The sequence below is a fragment of the Sapajus apella genome, unplaced genomic scaffold (genome assembly GCF_009761245.1).
Source record: "Sapajus apella isolate SASKATOON/1434 unplaced genomic scaffold, GSC_monkey_1.0 scaffold69, whole genome shotgun sequence".
In the NCBI taxonomy this organism is placed as follows: Eukaryota; Metazoa; Chordata; class Mammalia; order Primates; family Cebidae; genus Sapajus; species Sapajus apella.
This window is the reverse complement of record NW_022437009.1, coordinates 356,331-373,386: the sequence shown is the minus strand read 5'-3', so window position 1 is coordinate 373,386 and position 17,056 is coordinate 356,331. Positions and strand designations below refer to the sequence as shown.

Genomic DNA, 17,056 nt, shown 5'->3' with positions numbered 1-17,056 from the left:
GGTAGCTAGTCCAGACGGGTGGATGCTGAAAATTTAGAGCAGTAGAAGCTGCTTGCCTGGTTGATACTGGACCTGCCAGGTAAGAAAACCTCCCCCCATCATCAAGTTCTTCATCAGCTCCATGAGCTTATTCTTTTGACAACCTTCACCCTATTCATGGAAATACATTTGAAAGCTGGTGGCCAAATCAGCTTTTTGTAAAGCCAGGGTAGTCACAGAAAATTTGCCATTCCAGAGCCAACCATGGTCTGTCCAAACGGTTTAACCAATGACTTTGGCAGCAGTCACGTGACAGCCCCAGTGGGTGGGGGGAACCTTCCTACTGAGCTACAGAGGTGCAGATGATGTGTAGCTAGAAGTAGAGCATATCTAACTTTGAGAACTAAAATACCAAGTCCCTTGTCTTCTGTGGGTAAATTGAGCAAGTAGCCAGCTTCAGAAACAACTCATAAACTGAGTCACCTACAAAACTCTACTAAAATAAAGTAAAAGCATAGATTTTTGGAATTAAACAGTTCCAGGCTATATTGCTTTCTTAGCTGTGTGTGTCACTCTGGGCAAATTATTTAATCTTTCTAAAGCTTAATTTCCTTTTCTTAAAAATGAGTATAACAGCAATTACCTCATAGGGCTGTAAGGGTTAGGCAAATTAAGTATTCAAAGAGATTAGCACACAATTAAAACTTAATAAATGTTGTCAATTATAGTTAATTTTTATTCTTTCAATCCCCTACCCACCATGTAGAGCAGCCAATGCATATCTCTGCCTTAGCATCTGTCTGTTCAAATTATAAATAATAAGAATGTAAAGCCTTCAAAGGCATAGACCCAATCTCACTGCATTCATTGTTTTATTCTTAGCATCTAGCACAGTGTCTGGCCTGTTTGGGGCTCTCAAAAAAAAATTTTTTTTTTTTTTGAGACGGAGTCTTGCTCTTTCTCCCAGGCTGGAGTGGAGTGGGGCGATCTCAGCTCACTGCCACCTCCACATTTCAGGTTCAAGGGATTCTCCTGCCTCAGCCTCCTGAGTAACTGGGACTACAGATGCATGCCACCACAACCAGCTAACTTTTGTATTTTAGTAGAAATGGGGTCTCAGTATTTTGGCCAGGCTGGTCTCGAACTTCTGACCTCAAGTAATCCACCTGCCTAGGCCTCCCAAAGTGCTGGAACAACAGGTGTGAGCCATTGCCTCTGCCCTCAAATTTTTAATAAGTGTTTATGAACTGATCTGATCTGTGAATTAGGAAGGATCTGAGATGGCAGCCATGATCTGTGATTATAGGATTTTTCCAACTGTGAACCATTTGATGGAGAACTAAATTCAGTGAATCAGCGCCAACATTTTATTTTTAAAGAAAAAGAATAGAATAGCAAATATCAGAGTGCAAAACATGTAATAGTTACCTATTGTTACAAGAAACTTCTGTTTGTTACATATGTAAGTGTACTTGGTTGCAATGTAAATATATTACTTATGGTGGGTAGAGGTAAACAAAAAATAATGTGAACATTCTGAATGTTCCACTTTGCCAGTATTTGTTCTTTTCTGTCTTTTTAATTTCAGCCATTCTGATATGTATACAGCAGCATGGTGTTGAGGTTCTAATTTGCATTTCCTTGATGACTAGTGATGTGGAGCACCTTTTCACACGTTCCCCCCTTTGGATGCCCTCTTTAGAAATCTCTATTGTAATCACTTTAAAAAAACAATCTGGCAGTATTTACTAAATCTGAACATGCATTTCCTATGCCCCAGAAATCATACTTCTACTTACTTACTCAACAGAAATGTATACATACATTCACCAAAAAACCTGTACAGAAACGTTCATAGCAACACCGTTTATAATAGCTCCAAATTGGAAACTGTTCAAAGGCCTATTAAGAATAGAATGGACATCAAAAAAAGATTACTTAGGAGAAAAAAATATAAAGAAAGAAAAGAAAAAAAAGAATAGAATGGACAAATAAATTTGATATATTTATACATAATAGAAGCCTATTTAAAAGCAAGAATAAATGAACAACAATACCATATAACAGTATAGAACTCCAAAAGCATAAGATTGAGTGAAAGAAGCCACATACGAAAGAGTGCATGGCGTATAATTTCATTTACATAAAGTTCAATCTACGAAAAATTACTCTATGGTGTTAAAAATTATGATAATGGTTATCCTTGGAGTCATCAGGAGGGCTTGGGGATACTGGTAATGTTCCCTTTCTCTACCTGAATGCCCAACCCAAGAGTATATTCAGTTTGTCAAATTAATTGGACTGTAAATATATAATTTGTGATTTTTTTCCAAATCATTTCTGAATGTCTGAAATTGTTACATGTAAATATAAAGTTTTTAAAACTTAATAAATAATACCTTTTTCTTCAAGTACGAAAAACACTAACAGAGAACAAAAAGCCCTGATACACTCACTCGCATCACCATCAAGTGGTCATCTAGCCTGAGTAACTCCAGGGTCAGCAATCTCGTTACTGCCCAGGCAGCTCACTTGTTAGAAAGCATTTTCTTTACACTGAGCCGTAACTTGCCTCGTTGCAAGTGGCTTGCATCAACCAGTTGTTCTGTCCTCCTAAAAGATTCTAAAGTGATCCAATCCCTCTACCACCAGCAGCTCTTCGCAAATTTGATGGAAGCTACATCCTCCCACTCCCAGTCATCCTATCTCCAGACTCAGGAGTCCCGGGTCCTTTGGGCATCCCTCAAGGCATGGCTTTGAGTTTCTCTTGATTGTATTTATTTTATCTAATGATCAGCAGAACTAAGCACCATCAACTAGAGAGGCTCAAGAAGAGCAGAAAGGAGCCAAAAGTAGAATCATCACTTGTAAATCTAGACAGCATACTTCTGTCAACACACCCTAAGCTTCCATTTACTTCTTCTAGAATATTCACACCATACCATTGACTGCTGTTGAGCTTAACAATCAACTAAAAGCACCCAAGTCTTTTGCCTAAGCCCCAGATTCGCCTTCTGTGTTAGCACAGTCTTCACTCAGGAGTCAGAGCACTCATTTGGCCCCACCCCAGTTCTCCAAAGCTAAATCCTGCAGACGGAAGCGTATCTGTTATAGAGACACCTCTGGAATAGTCTCCCTACCCTCCTGCCCACTAAAAACCAGAAAGGAAGCCTTTGTCTCAATACATGGTGTTTTATTCTTACCCCTTCTTGAATGGGTCTTCATTTTAAAGTGTATCTGGGGGGAAGGACTGGAAGAAAACTCAGTTTCACGGGCCAGGTCTAAAATCTGACCTAAAAGCCAACTGTTGCCTGACCTCAACAAGGCCTGAGAGTGTAGGGTGCCCTGATCTCTTTCCTTCTCCATTCCTCTCCCAAGTGGGCTCCAACTGGAGGTTATGGAGATGAGTACTGCTGGGCTCTGCTCGCTCAGTCCTTGGCCTTTGTGTGAGTAGTGACAGATGAAGCTGAGAAGGAAAACGTGGCAGGGTGAGAATAAATAAACCTGATGTTGTTCCAAAGCATCTGACATCAAACATACCTCTCAAGAAGACGCACTGGAATCCCTCTCGCCACACGAAAAGACAGAGAAACATTTCTACAGAAAGTTCCAGGCAGCCTCCCTGGGTATTTTTAACACAGGATTCGGTGGAAGGGAGATTCGTTAAGCAAGGGAAACCCCGGAAAACAGAACATGTGCAGAAGGACCCAGAGAGGTGGGCCGGGAAGCAGGCAGGGCGAGGCGACAGAAAAGGGAAGCCGACACGGGGCCTGGTGGTGAGGGGCGACCTCTCCTTGAGGGCGCTGGGGAGGGAAGGAGGAGGACCACCGCCACGTCCGGGGTGCCGCGCGAAGGAAGCAGCCCACCTACCTCGCCCACGTCTGCTCCATTTTCCAGGCTCCTTCCTCGGTCTCCGGGCGCTCCTCACCCGGGAGGGGAAGCAGCCTGGGAAAATGAGAAGCCTTGCCCGCGAGTCTCCAGCGCACACAGCAGCCGCTTTTCCCTCCCCAGCTCCTTCCCCCTGCGTCGGCGGCGAAGAGAGCGCTCCGCCGTCTGCTTTTCTGGCAGACGGATTGGACGTGGCCGAACCTGCGGCTGGCCGTGCGCGCGGCACCGGGGAGGGACCGGTCTCGGCGGCAGGCTGGAGCGGAGCGGCGCGGCGCCCTGGGCGGCTTCGGACGCTGCAGCCGGCGGCGCTGCGCGCACTCTCCGGGCTGGGACGCACTGGCTGGCACGAGCCCCGGCCCGGCGGAGCTGTCACCGCGAACGGAGGCGGGGCTCCCGGGGCCCGCGTGCTGGGGCAGAACCGCCCAGGCCGCGCGCCGCCCGAACCGCCCTCGCGTCTGCCCGGCCGCTCTTTCGCTGGCTCGGACGAATGATGACGGCAGAGGGCAGACCGCTTAGAGGACGCCGTGCCAAGCCCCGTCCCTCGCGCATCCCAGCGAAGGGCTTGGAATAAAACCAGCCAACTACAGGGAGAATTTGGAGAGGAGGTCTTCCTGTGTGCCGGCATCGCCCCACCCACAGGTAACCCCAGAGCCAGAGATGGAGTCTAGGAAGGTTCGGGAGCAATGCCAGCTGAATGCATGTGTACACCCCAGGTGGTCGTGGAACAGAATGTTATCTTCCTAGGGATGTGACATGACCGTTCTTCAGGAAGGGAAGCATCCCAACAAAACCTTACAGCCTTATTAGCTGCCTGCATCTCAGACACCTGTTTTACGGTATTCTAACTCCTGGTTTTTCAGTTTCGCCAGCAACTGGGCTCTACCAATAGCTTCAAGGAAGGAGAAGCTTCCTGATTCCCAGAACACGAGAGAAGCCTCAAGGCAGCAGTCATCAGGACCTACACTCTCCCTTGTGACTGTTTTAAGATCACGGAAAAGGACTTTTTGGAGATGGCATTGCCTCAGACCCTGTACCATGTACTTATGCATCAGGGTTTAAACAAGGCAGACATACTATAATTAGAGTGCTTGCTGCCCTGAAGCTCCTTTTGAGCTCTAAAATAAGACCGTTTTATTAAATGACATAATTACTGTTATTACTACCATTATCACTGACCTTTTTTTTTAATTTGCAAAAGGTTGTATAGTGCCCACATATGGCAATGTTGATTTCATTCTACTTGTTTCAAAGATGCTAAATTTGAGACCCAAAAAGGCCCGAAGTCTCTGCGAAGGTTCTGATACAGACTGTGTTCTCCACTGGATGGCCCCAAAGATATGTTGCTGAATTTCTAAAGATACAACCCACAGGACTTCTCCAGAATGAATTTATTCTTTCAGGCTTCCTAGGCATTTAACTCAGGAAGAACCTGGCATGCCTGGGTATCGGTGAGACTGTGGCAGTCTGTGTTCTTGGGGCAACCTGTCATCTTGTCTCTTAGCTCTTAGATAAGTTCCCCTACATACCAATACAAAGTAGTGGTGGGGAGGAGGGGATAACAAGACATTTGAAGGTTTAGCGGAACTGTCTAAAAGGCCCCTAGTCTAGGCTCCTCCAACACGTGGTTTATTGGTAGGACCACACTGCTCCCAAGCTCAGAATGTCACCAGGAAAAATTTCAAGGTCCAGTTTGATCTTAGACAAGGCTCACAGGCCACCTATCTTGAAAAGAATATCCTGTTGCCTCTGAGGGGGAAGAAAAAAGGCAGGGAGAGTCATATTTCCATCCTTCATACCAAAGTTGGGGCTATATTTAGCTTTGTCTCAAATTAAATTATGGGCTACCGAGTTGTGGAGAGGAACTCTATCTACAGACAGCTGTGCATTGCATTCAAAAAATGATAGCATTAACTAGGTGAGCTGTGGGGTTTCAGAAAAGACACTACAAAATATGCTTATGTATTTTTAAAAGAACTTTTTTCAAAAGTTTATAACATATTCATTATAAAAAACACTTGAAAAATACAGAAAGGTATATAGATTACTCAGAATACCCAGGGATCTTCAATATTAAAAATGTGTTACATTTTTTTCCACTCTTTAAAAAAAATGCATCTTTTAATCCAAACACCAACTCTTTCTTACACACATGGGTGTATTCTTAAGGAGGGAAATTTCTTTGTTGTTTTGAAAATGATATTTATTGTCAAAAGAACAATTTTTTGTGTTAGATTTCAGAAGAAAAATATTTACCCATATAACCACTGCTGCAGCACAAATGTTTAAATTTCTCCATATTCCCTTTAGTCATTAACTGTATATATTAAATATCTGTTTACATAACTACGATTACAGCTTAGATATAAGTTTATATTCTCTGTTTTTTGCTTAGTAAATATTTGTCCATATTGTTAAGGAAAGTTCATGGTAATTAGCTTAATGATTGTACAATATTTTATAATATTAGTAGAACCATAGATTACTTAAAATATTCTATTATTGGGCCGGGCGCGGTGGCTCAAGCCTGTAATCCCAGCACTTTGGGAGGCCGAGGCGGGTGGATCACGAGGTCAAGAGATCGAGACCATCCTGGTCAACATGGTGAAACCCCGTCTCTACTAAAAATACAAAAAATTAGCTGGGCATGGTGGCACATGCCTGTAATCCCAGCGACTCAGGAGGTTGAGGCAGGAGAATTGCCTGAACCCAGGAGGCGGAGGTTGCGGTGAGCCGAGATCGCGCCATTGCACTCCAGCCTGGGTAACAAGAGCGAAACTCCGTCTCAAAAAAAAAAAAATTCTATTATTGCATAGTTATGCTGTTTCTAATATTTGACTCATACATAATGCCTCAATGAAGAGCTTTCTTCCTTATCATTCTATTCTTTTGAATTATGCCATGGTTTGAATGTACATATGCCTCCAAAATTCATACATTGGTACTTAATACCCAGTGTGATAGTATTAAAAGGTGAGGCCTTTTAGGAAGTGATAAGGCATGAGCACTCCACTCTCATGAATGGGATTAGGGCTCCTATAAAAGAGGTTGAAGGGATTATTCTGGTCCCTTTTGTCCTCTGTCCCTCCAGCCATGTGAGGACACAGCGTCTATTCCCTCCAGAGGATGTGGCAACAAGGTACCATCTTGGGAGCAGAAAGCAAGGTCTTCCAGACACTGAATCTGCCAGCACCTTGATCTTGGCTCAGTCTTCAGCACTGTGAGAAATAAATTTCTATTATTTATAAATTATCCAGTCTAAGGTATTTTGTTATAGTGGCAGGAATGGACCAAAGACTATTTTCCTGGGATAAAAGGACTTTCTAATTTTATTATCTTAGCCTCAAAAGCAGTAGAAATTCTCCTTTTAATTATTTTCCTTATTTAATATGTAAATAATTGGATAGTTATATTTTAGATCCAAAGATAAAAATTTTAAAAAGAAAAAAATATTTTAGATCTATATCTAGCTACTATATAAATAATGTAACACCATCTCATTTTACTTTACATTTCTTAGCATACTGACTAGTAAGGTCCTATTTCATATCTTTTCATGCAGACCATATCTGTAGTAGCTGGTCTCATGAAATCCTTGTGTTGGATCACCGTATTAGTCATCTTTTTGCTGAAACCATGGTGCTTAACAAAGAACTCCCCAGTCTCAGTATTATACAACATACATCCATTTCTCCCTCAAGAATCTATAGTTTAGATATGGATTGGTTGGGCATGGGTCCCATTTGATCCATAACTAAAGAAGGTTATCTGCAATTATCTTCTCATGGCAGAGTGCAGGAGTGCAAGAGAGTTGGCAGAGACTCATGATGTCTGTTGAGGTCTCTGCTCAGAACTGGCATCCTCTCCCTTCTGCCATTTTCCATTCACCAAAGTAAGTAATATGGCCAAGTCCAAAGTCATTGGTGCAGAACAGTTCAGTCTGCCCACAGAGTGCAGAAGGCGGGGATAAATATTTGTGGAAAAATAATGCAATCTGTCAGTCACTATATGTAATGCTTTCTGGCTTTTTGCTAAGCTTTTCTCCTCATGGATACAGGGTAACTTTATTCTTCCTCATCCCATCTTAACTTAGCTATGGCTTTTGAGCAAGGAAATATAACTTGTTTCCGTGGCTGAAATGTGTGAGGAAGTCTCATGTGGTCACTTCCAAGAAGAATGCAGACGTCTTTTTTTTGTTTGTTTGTTTGTTTTTTGAGACTGAGTTTCGCTCTTGTTACCCAGGCTGGAGTGCAATGGCGCGATCTCGGCTCACCGCAACCTCCGCCTCCTGGGTTCAGGCAATTCTCCTGCCTCAACCTCCTGAGTAGCTGGGATTACAGGCACGTGCCACCATGCCCAGCTAATTTTTGTATTTTTAGTAGAGACGGGGTTTCACCATGTTGACCAGGATGGTCTCGATCTCTTGACCTCGTGATCCACCCGCCTCGGCCTCCCAAAGTGCTGGGATTACAGGCTTGAGCCACCGCGCCCGGTGAATGCAGACATTTTTAAGAGCCAATACAAAATTGGCCCTTTTCAGTTTCCACTGTTTTATTGATCCTTGAAGATCAATACATGTAAGATGAAGCTTTCCTTAGCCTAGGTCTCTGAGTTACTGTGATGGTCAAAGCCTTCCTGCTAAGCCAAATAGAACATGTGGAATGAGCAAGAAATTCATTTTTGGTAGTAAGTTAGTGAGATTTGGTGATTATTTATTACTGAAGCATAACCTGGCCTACCCTGACACATTGCATTTTATTCCCATTTTGCAACCGAGGATTGTTATGTGTGTATCTACTCTCAGTTTTCTGGCTTAGAACGGAAATAATATGGGTAAATGATGTTGATGAATAAAACTATTCATGTTATTCTTTCCTGAGTGCACCACTCTTAGTTTGGTCAACTTCTTGTGCTTCAGGGAATACCTGAATTGATGATAAGGGACAAAAAATCAGAAGGTGTCACAGTCTTTATACTCAGCTCCAAATATTCCAATGATACTTTCACCTTTCATTCAGATTTAATATTCATTTTCCCTGTCTTCTCTCCAACTGGATTCTGGGTAAAAAGGATTATTGACATTGATATCGATTACTCCATAACTTATAAATCAATAATAAAAATAACTGTGTTTAACATATTTTTGCCAGATCCTCCTTTAAAAGCTTTGTGTGTACTAACTCTTTTCATCCTCACAACAGTCTTTTGAGGTAGGTTGTAGTTAATTTCTACTTTACAGATGACTCATATGGAGCACAGGGAGGTAAATTATACCGCCTAAATTCACAAAGCGGATAGATGGCAAAGCTGAGATTTGAAACCAATCAGTTTTGTTTCAGAATGGCCTGCCTAACCATTTTGCATACCGCTTCCCTAATTTTGACAAGTAACATTCGCGGGGCACTTAGATAGGAGGACAATATGTCTGCAGAATCTGTCACTTCAGCGATCCCTGTGATCACTTGGTTAGTCAGAACATGATGTCTTCTTGATCCATCACAGCTCCGTGTCTGTCTCTCTAACCTTGGGTTTAAAAAAAGATGTCCTTTCCAGACAAAGAGGCATCATTCTAAGATCAAGGATATAGTGTCTGTATTTAATTAAAGATGACCACAAATTGTTTGCTACTTCCCCCATTGAGACATGGAATCTAATTCTCCTCCCTTTAATATGGGCTACACTTAGAGACTTACTTGACTAATAGAATACAGCAGAAGAGATGTCTGACTGCCAAGGCTAGGTAAGTAAGAAGCCTTGTAGTTTCCATGTGAGATTCTTGGAACATGTCTTCTAAGGCCTCAGCTGCTGGATAAGTCAAACTACCATGCCGGAGAAACCATGTGCAGAGGCCATGAGGCTACATGACAAGGGGAGGGGCCTAGCTAAGCCCAATAACCGGCAGTTCCCATCAGCGTGCCAGGCATTATGTGTTAAGCGGTCTTCCTTCAGCTGGACACAACTGACCAACCCTAGCTGTGCCCACTGTGGAGTAAATTTGCCCTGCTGAGCCATGCTAGAATTATTGATTACCAAAATCATGGGATATAATACATTGTTTATTGTGCTAAGTTTTGGAGTAGTTTACTAAATAACAACAGATAACTGGAACTAGATTTGGTATCTGAAAGTGGACAGTTGCTGTAACAAAACTGAAAACAAACAGCAATGCCTTTGGTACCTGGTTGCCACAGAAGCTGGAAAGGCCTCGAGAAAAACGTTGGTGAAGACTGGAGGGACATCGAGGAGACTGCTGGAGAGACGGTGAGGGACAGTGAAGAAAACATCATGGGGTGGCGGGTGGAAAAACGACCTGTGTTATGGAGTCGCAGAAAGTTTATCGAAACCATTGTCTTTGATAACGTGGGAAAACAGAAAAGGTGCCCAGTGAAGGCGAGGATCTGGCTAAGGAGATTTTCAGCAGAATTTCAAAAGTACAAAGAGGTTTCTTTTAGTCACATTGTGATGAGGTATTGCTAAAAAAAGAAAGTTGGGTTAAAAAAAGAGCCATTTGGTTTTTAGGCTGAATTCAGAGGAAATACAAAGGGCCAGGACTTGCTGGGTTCAGACGAGATTGGGTGCATTCAGGGCGGTGCGACCAGACTTTGCTGGGTTCAAACATCAAACTGCTTCTCACCCTCAATCTCTCTAGACAGGAAGAGCTTTCAATATAAGAAATGGCTTCAAGGCAAAAAAAAAAATCCAAGATGTGACAGCTAGACACATGGCTAAGACCTCAAAAAGATGAAGGGTGTGCCTCATATATCCTTTTAGTTAAACAAAAAGGCCTCTGAAATCTTGAGCAATGACCTCTCCACTGGAAAAAAGAGCTTCTAAGAATTTTCAGGTTCTGTTATCCCATGTCAGACACAGGTAGCCCAAACAAGGTGAAAAAGAGCTGGCTTCAGAATGAAATGTGGGTGTGGCTTTTGCCGAGTGGAGTTGGTCATCAATTAGTACGTAAGATGCCGTAACATTTTTAAGTGAATTATACCAGCATGGACTGAAAAGGATGAAGAGAATACAGAATGAAAAGATGCCTTTAGACCCTCAATCTGCCTCAGAGAAGCAGGCTGGGAAAGTGAGCTAGCCAAAAACAAGATTACTTCTTAGGGATAAAGAAGAATGACTCGAAGAAGGGAACCAAGAGCCCGAAGGACTGATGGAGAGCCAGAGGGAATCCTCCTCGGAGCAGGACTGGGCCCTAATCAAGAAAGTGGTAACATGTACTCAGCTAGATTTCAAAATTGCTGTGGACTCCTGACTGCTGTACGCCTTTGTTCTCTGACTCTCTGAATGGGAGTGTCTATCACAGTTATCCGATCTCCATCCCATTGTTTCTTGGGTGTGAGAGGTCCAATGACTGCAGATCAGGAGGGACTGTACTTAAGGGGCTGAGTGCCAGAAGCCTCATCATCACCTAAACCTGAGTTTATGGTGAGAAAGTGGACTTCTATGCTGATGCGGTAAATGTCAGGAAGCTTTGGAGGGCTTTAGGAGAGGGTGAGCCTATTTCACTTTCGGTAATAACGTCTGTGGCCAAAGAAAAAGGAATGTGGTAGATTAAAAATGGCTACAATTGTTTTGCTACTTCTCTTATTCAGAAGTAGAATCTAATTCTCCTCCCTTGGAACTAAGCTGGCCTTCATGACTCACTTGACCAGTAGAATGCTGTTCTAGGCCATAAACTTCTGAACCTGGGCAATAGAAATCCTTGCAGTTTCCACTAGGGCTCTTGATATACTGAGGTGCCATGAAAGAAATCCAACTACCTTGCTGGAGCTATAGAGAGGAGAGGTCTTGAGGGCACTTGTGGAAAGTCATCCAGCAGTCCTTAAAGGCATCAGGCATAGAATAAGACTGAAGTTACCCGGAATCTCCAGAGCAGCCCAGCCTTCCGCTAAACACCACCAAGTGACCCAGTCAATACCGCGTGGGGAAAACAAATTGCTGAACTCAGACCTGTCCAAATTACTTCTTGTTTTAAGCCATTGAATTTTGGAGTAGATAGTTCATGCAGGAATAGACAGCTGGGACAATGCCTTAATATGTACACAGTATTTCTGATGCATTATCTCATTCATTCATTCATGTGAAACATTGTGTCAGGCACTACTCTTTGTTCTAGAGACATCGTCATTTAAGAAAAGCCCAGCAAAGGCCCTGTTTTCATGGAGCTTACAATCTACTGGTATAGACTGATAATAAGTCAAGAAATAACTACAACATGCCGGATGGTGATAAGGGCAATAAAGATAAGTGAAGCATGTCAAGGGAGCATCCTAGCAAGGCAACCCTTTTTTACAGAAGAGAAAACAGAGCCTTAGAAGGATTAACTAATAGGCAGCAAGAGAAGCAGGTTCCTAGGTACAATAAAACTGGAGTTTCACTTGATGAAAAACAGTTCAATAGAATTTATAAATTCAAATTGTTGTTTAGCACAACAGAGGAACCTAATGGGCAGACGTGCCGCTTGGATGGATGTTCCTGGCTACCCAGGGTGTCCAAGTAACCTGGAGAGAAACTATTATATATACAAGAATGAAAAGATCTGCCCTTCGGTGGCTGGAGTGGAGTGAGGCAGGAGAGTTTAGGGGATGATGTGTGGCTCTGAAGACTACACATAGTAGGCAAAGGGCCAGCTGTGACTCAGAACAACCAAAATCAGGACCGGGAGCAGATTAGAAGAGACAACAATTCTTATAATAAGCAGAAATATTTGTGGGGTACAGGGGACTTTGTAAGAGACTTCATTTCCTAAGTGAACAGGTGGGAGTTCGGAGGTAGCTGATGCCCATGGGACTTAACTTTATTTCCACAGTTGGTAACAGTCAAGGACAATTTGGTTAACTTAGTTCATTTAATTAAACAAACACAGGTCATGTGTTAGGTGTGGCTAAAATCTAGTACAGAAATTCAGTGTTAAAATCTGGTGTGGAAAGCCAGGCAGGCATTCATCAAACCATAATACAAACCAGACTGGGTAACGCGCTACAATAAAGGTACACACCAAGCAGAACATGAAGGAGGGAGTGACTAATTAAATTCCCCTGCAGAAGTTTTTCTAAAGAAGGTAGCATCTGAGTAGAGTACTAAAGTATGCTGGCAATATAATATTTTATCATATATTGGGATTGTCAAAGACAATGCTTTTATTTTAAAATTTTAAAAATTATTAGCTTGTTTTCATCATTCCACAGTGTATGCATATATCAAAACATTACATTGTACCTCATAAATATATGCAATTACAATTTGTCAATTAAAAAATCAACTTAAGAATAGTATTGATGAAAACAATTTTATTTTTCACTGTTAGAAGGAAAAATTTTCATGTGCGTGCGTGTGTGTGGAGTGTGTGTGCGTGTGTGTGTGTGTGTGTGTGTGTGTTTATTCAAATTCATTTCTTTCCATGGTTAGCCTTGTCTGTCAGCGGCAACAAAAACCTCAAACCTCAAGGAAAGAAATTACAAGCAAGCCTTCAGACAGCTGGTGGTAATTTACTCACAGGACCCTGGTCTCCTGTGGGTGAGTGCCTAGGGTCCCATTCATCTGGAAGAGCAGTGCAGCTCAGCTGAGATTGCTGGCAGGCATCATAGGAAAGCAGTTAATATTACTGGCTCTACAGTCAGGGAGATGGGTTCCAATCCTCCTCCTCTGTCAATTTCCAGCCTTGCAATTTTCTACATTACTTAAACTCTGTGCCTTAGCTTCCTCATTTGTAAAACAAGGTTAATGATAATAACTACCTAATAGGGCCATTGTAAGAACAAAATGAGCTAATATGTGAAAAGTGTTTAATTCATTGTCTAGCACATTTTAAGCATCCTATAAATCATGGCTATTTTTCATTAAGTTTGTGTATCAGGCAGGACTCCAATACCGTATAGAAGTCATGAATTTTAATTTCAGTTCTGCTCCAAACTGCTCTCTAGGGCTAGGCCAGTGACCCAGATTTTCCATTTCTCATCTTTTCTGATTTATCATGTGAGACCAAAGCATTGGCAAGGAAGCTGAATAAGTAGATTTCCTCATTTGCTGGCTGGAGGTCTAGGGAGCAGAAAAGGTAGACATTTCCTCCATCTTGTATCTGACTTCAGGAGTGTGTGTGTGTGTGCACATATGCGTGTGCGTGTGTGTGTGCATGTGTGTGTGTGTGTGTGTGTGTGTGTTTATTCAGATCCATCCCTTTCAATGGTTAGCCTTGTCTGTCAGCTGTAACAAAAACCTCAAACCTCAAGGAAAGAAATTATGACCAAGCCTTCAGACAGCTGGTGGTAATTTACTCACACAACCCCCCCTTATTCTTTCAACACCCACTATTTATGTGTATCCGATGTTGGGAGAGGGGAAATCATGCAAGAAATATGGTATGTAAATTTCTGGAAAGGGGGTTGGAATAGTAAAGGAAGACATATGAATTACATGAATAATTCGCCTTGATTTGAACATATATATCAGCTCTCAAAAATTGAAGGGACTGATGTTAGGGTCGATAAACACATTTCTGGAACCAGAAACAATACTGTAATAAATTCATGAATAGCTCCCAAGGCATTCATGACGATCACGCCATCACTAAAATCTGAGTCATTTTCCAGGACAGCGCAAGCAGTTCCAGTACAAGTCAATGATGGAACCTGTGTCAATCAATCCAGACTGCTTTAAAAATCCATAATGATAACAATAACTAAATGGAATACATGCTCCTAGTTCAGATCTTGGATTGGATTCTGAATTAGAAAAAAAAAAATTCCTGCCATGTTCAGTGGCTCATGCCTGTAATCTCAACACTTTAGGAGGCCGAGGCAAGGGGATCACTTAAGGCCCGGAGCTTGAAAACAGCATGTGCAACATAGCGAGATCTTGTCTCTACAAAAAAAAAATTTTTTTTTAATTATCTGGGCATGGTGCTACACACCAGTAGTGCTAGCTAGCTACTCTGGAGACAGGTGGGAGGATCACTTGAGCCCAGAGTTGAGCCTAGAGTGAGCTGTAATCACACCACTGCATTCCAGCTTGGGCGTCAAAGAGCAAGACCCTGTCTCTTAAAAAAAAGAAAAAATATTTCTAAGGACAAGACACCATATGTAGCCACGGTCCTTGCCTTCGTTTCTTGTATCACGCCATCTACTACCTGGTCCCTGAAGCCATATTTAACAGCTTACACTCATACACACATATGAGTGAAAAGTAACATTGATTTTTTTTTTTTTACTTTCCGGCTTGAAAAAATTTAAATTTTCAACATATAGAAAAGTTGTAAAACTAGCACAATAAAGTCCTATAAATCCTTCACTTCCTTTATAGATTGTTAACATTTTGCCACATTTGTTTTCTCTCATTACACACACACGCACACACACACACACACACCCAAGCGCACAATCATTAATATTATTTTGATGAACCATTTGAGAGTAAGATGTAGATTTGTCACCTCTAAATACTTAATGTGTATCTCCTAAGGATATTTGAAATCCTTAAATAACTATATTATGTAAGAGAATATAACACCCTTTGCAGGTCAGCTTTTATTGCTATTAAGCAGAACACTTTACATCATAATCTGAAGTCTCAGCAGTGAATTACTTGACTAATATCAGGAGCTACCGTCTGCTAGATATTTGGCTCATATCTGTACAACCAAAAGTGCTGGTCAAAATAATCACTCCCAGGACAAAGGCAAAATATACAACAAAGACAAACGCCCTCTTCTATGCACCAGCCAATTCCTTGGCAGTTTAGAACAGCTGTGTTTTGTCCTCTCTTCCAGGACAAAGATTGAAAAATATCAAGATACAGCCTCAGAAAACTTCACACGACGAGGAAGAAATTTTAATGAGAACAATTTCACATTGTGTATTCACTTTTGTTTTCATTTTCATGTTAGCATATAAAACGCCAAAATACTGAGCTGTTGAGTACAGTATCAAACATTTGGCAATCCTGGACAAAAGAAGAGCAAAACTCTACCATCCTTTATCTTTGCCACGTTCAAGTGGCTTTAAGAGTTAATGCCTTCGGGGTAGGGTGCTATGGCTCATGCCTGTAATCCCAGCACTATTGGAGGCCGAGGCAGGCAGATCGCTTGAGCACAATAGTTCGAGACCAGCCTGGGCAACATGGTGAAACCCATCTCTGCAAAAAATACAGAAAAATTAGCCAGGTGTGGTGTGCACATCTGTAGTCCCAGCTACGTAGGAGGCTGAGGTGGGAAAATGCTTGAGCCAGGGAGGCAGAGGCCACAGTCCCTGGAGATCATGCCACTGTGCTCCAGTCTGGGTGAAAGAGCCAGCCCCTGTCTCAAAAACCAAAACAAAACAATCAGAAAAATACTAATGACATTGGAAATTATATCCGTTTGGTAAAAGAACACACACATCCAGCATTAACCACCACAATTCTTTTCAGCCCAAATAATCTTCAGACAAAAGTTACCCAAGCTGGCTGAAGCTCAGAGTTTGTGATATATACAAGAGAATTATTGCATCCTTTATTTGTTGGCTTCAGTACATTCTCAGGAGATAGAGGGAGGGGGAAAAAATCCAAACCAAAAGGGCCTGGCGCTGATGGACCAGATCAACTGGTTCAGACTGATTCCACTGTGAAGGTGTTCAGGGCTGGAAGTAGGATGAGAGGAACAAGGCACTCACCTGAGGTTCAAAATGTAAAGGGTGCCAAAAACTCAGTAATCAAGATAAATAGTATTTTAACGTAATATTTTAGAAAAAAAATGCAAAAAAGTCCACCATGAACAAAATATTAAAACTTTAAATAAACACAGGATCTAATCCTGCATTTTCATGATTCAGCGAGTGTCTTACTTGATTCATCCTAGTCCAGGCCCAACTTGTTCATCCCCAGACGATGTGCCAAAAGCCAAATCCTTAGAGGCATTTCCTCTGGTGCTCTCTAGTGCTATGTTCTGCTGACCCTGTTGGCAACAGCTCTTTGCCTGTTATGAGTGGTTGGACCTTTAAGATACCACAAGGTAAAAGCAACTCTCTGAGCCAAGACCAGCTTTTCCAACCTCCTTCCAAATAGTATTACATCTCAAGGGCAAATTTCTGTGATGTTTAGGGCATCATGGAGAGGGTAGAATGGGGTGGAAAGGGGAGATAATGGGAGAGGGAAAAAAGAACAGGTGACCGACCTTATGAGTTGGCACTAATGTGAGTGCAATTGTTCAGGA

The 17,056-nt window shown here is 42.1% G+C and overlaps 2 protein-coding genes across 4 annotated transcripts in view; both read right to left on the bottom strand.

Moving 5' to 3' along the window:
• PDE4DIP (phosphodiesterase 4D interacting protein) overlaps positions 1 to 17,056 on the bottom strand; it is a 232,141-nt gene that overhangs the window by 198,065 nt on the left and 17,020 nt on the right. The gene's annotated exons all lie outside the window — the stretch shown is intronic.
• Positions 3,158 to 4,608, bottom strand: LOC116530991 (translation initiation factor IF-2-like). The gene is made up of 2 exons (XM_032249578.1): positions 3,850 to 4,608; positions 3,158 to 3,445 (listed from the first exon to the last, which is right to left on the bottom strand). Exons 1-2 carry the CDS (start codon positions 4,490 to 4,492, stop codon positions 3,408 to 3,410), a joined length of 681 nt encoding a protein of 226 aa, XP_032105469.1. The 5' UTR covers positions 4,493 to 4,608; the 3' UTR covers positions 3,158 to 3,407.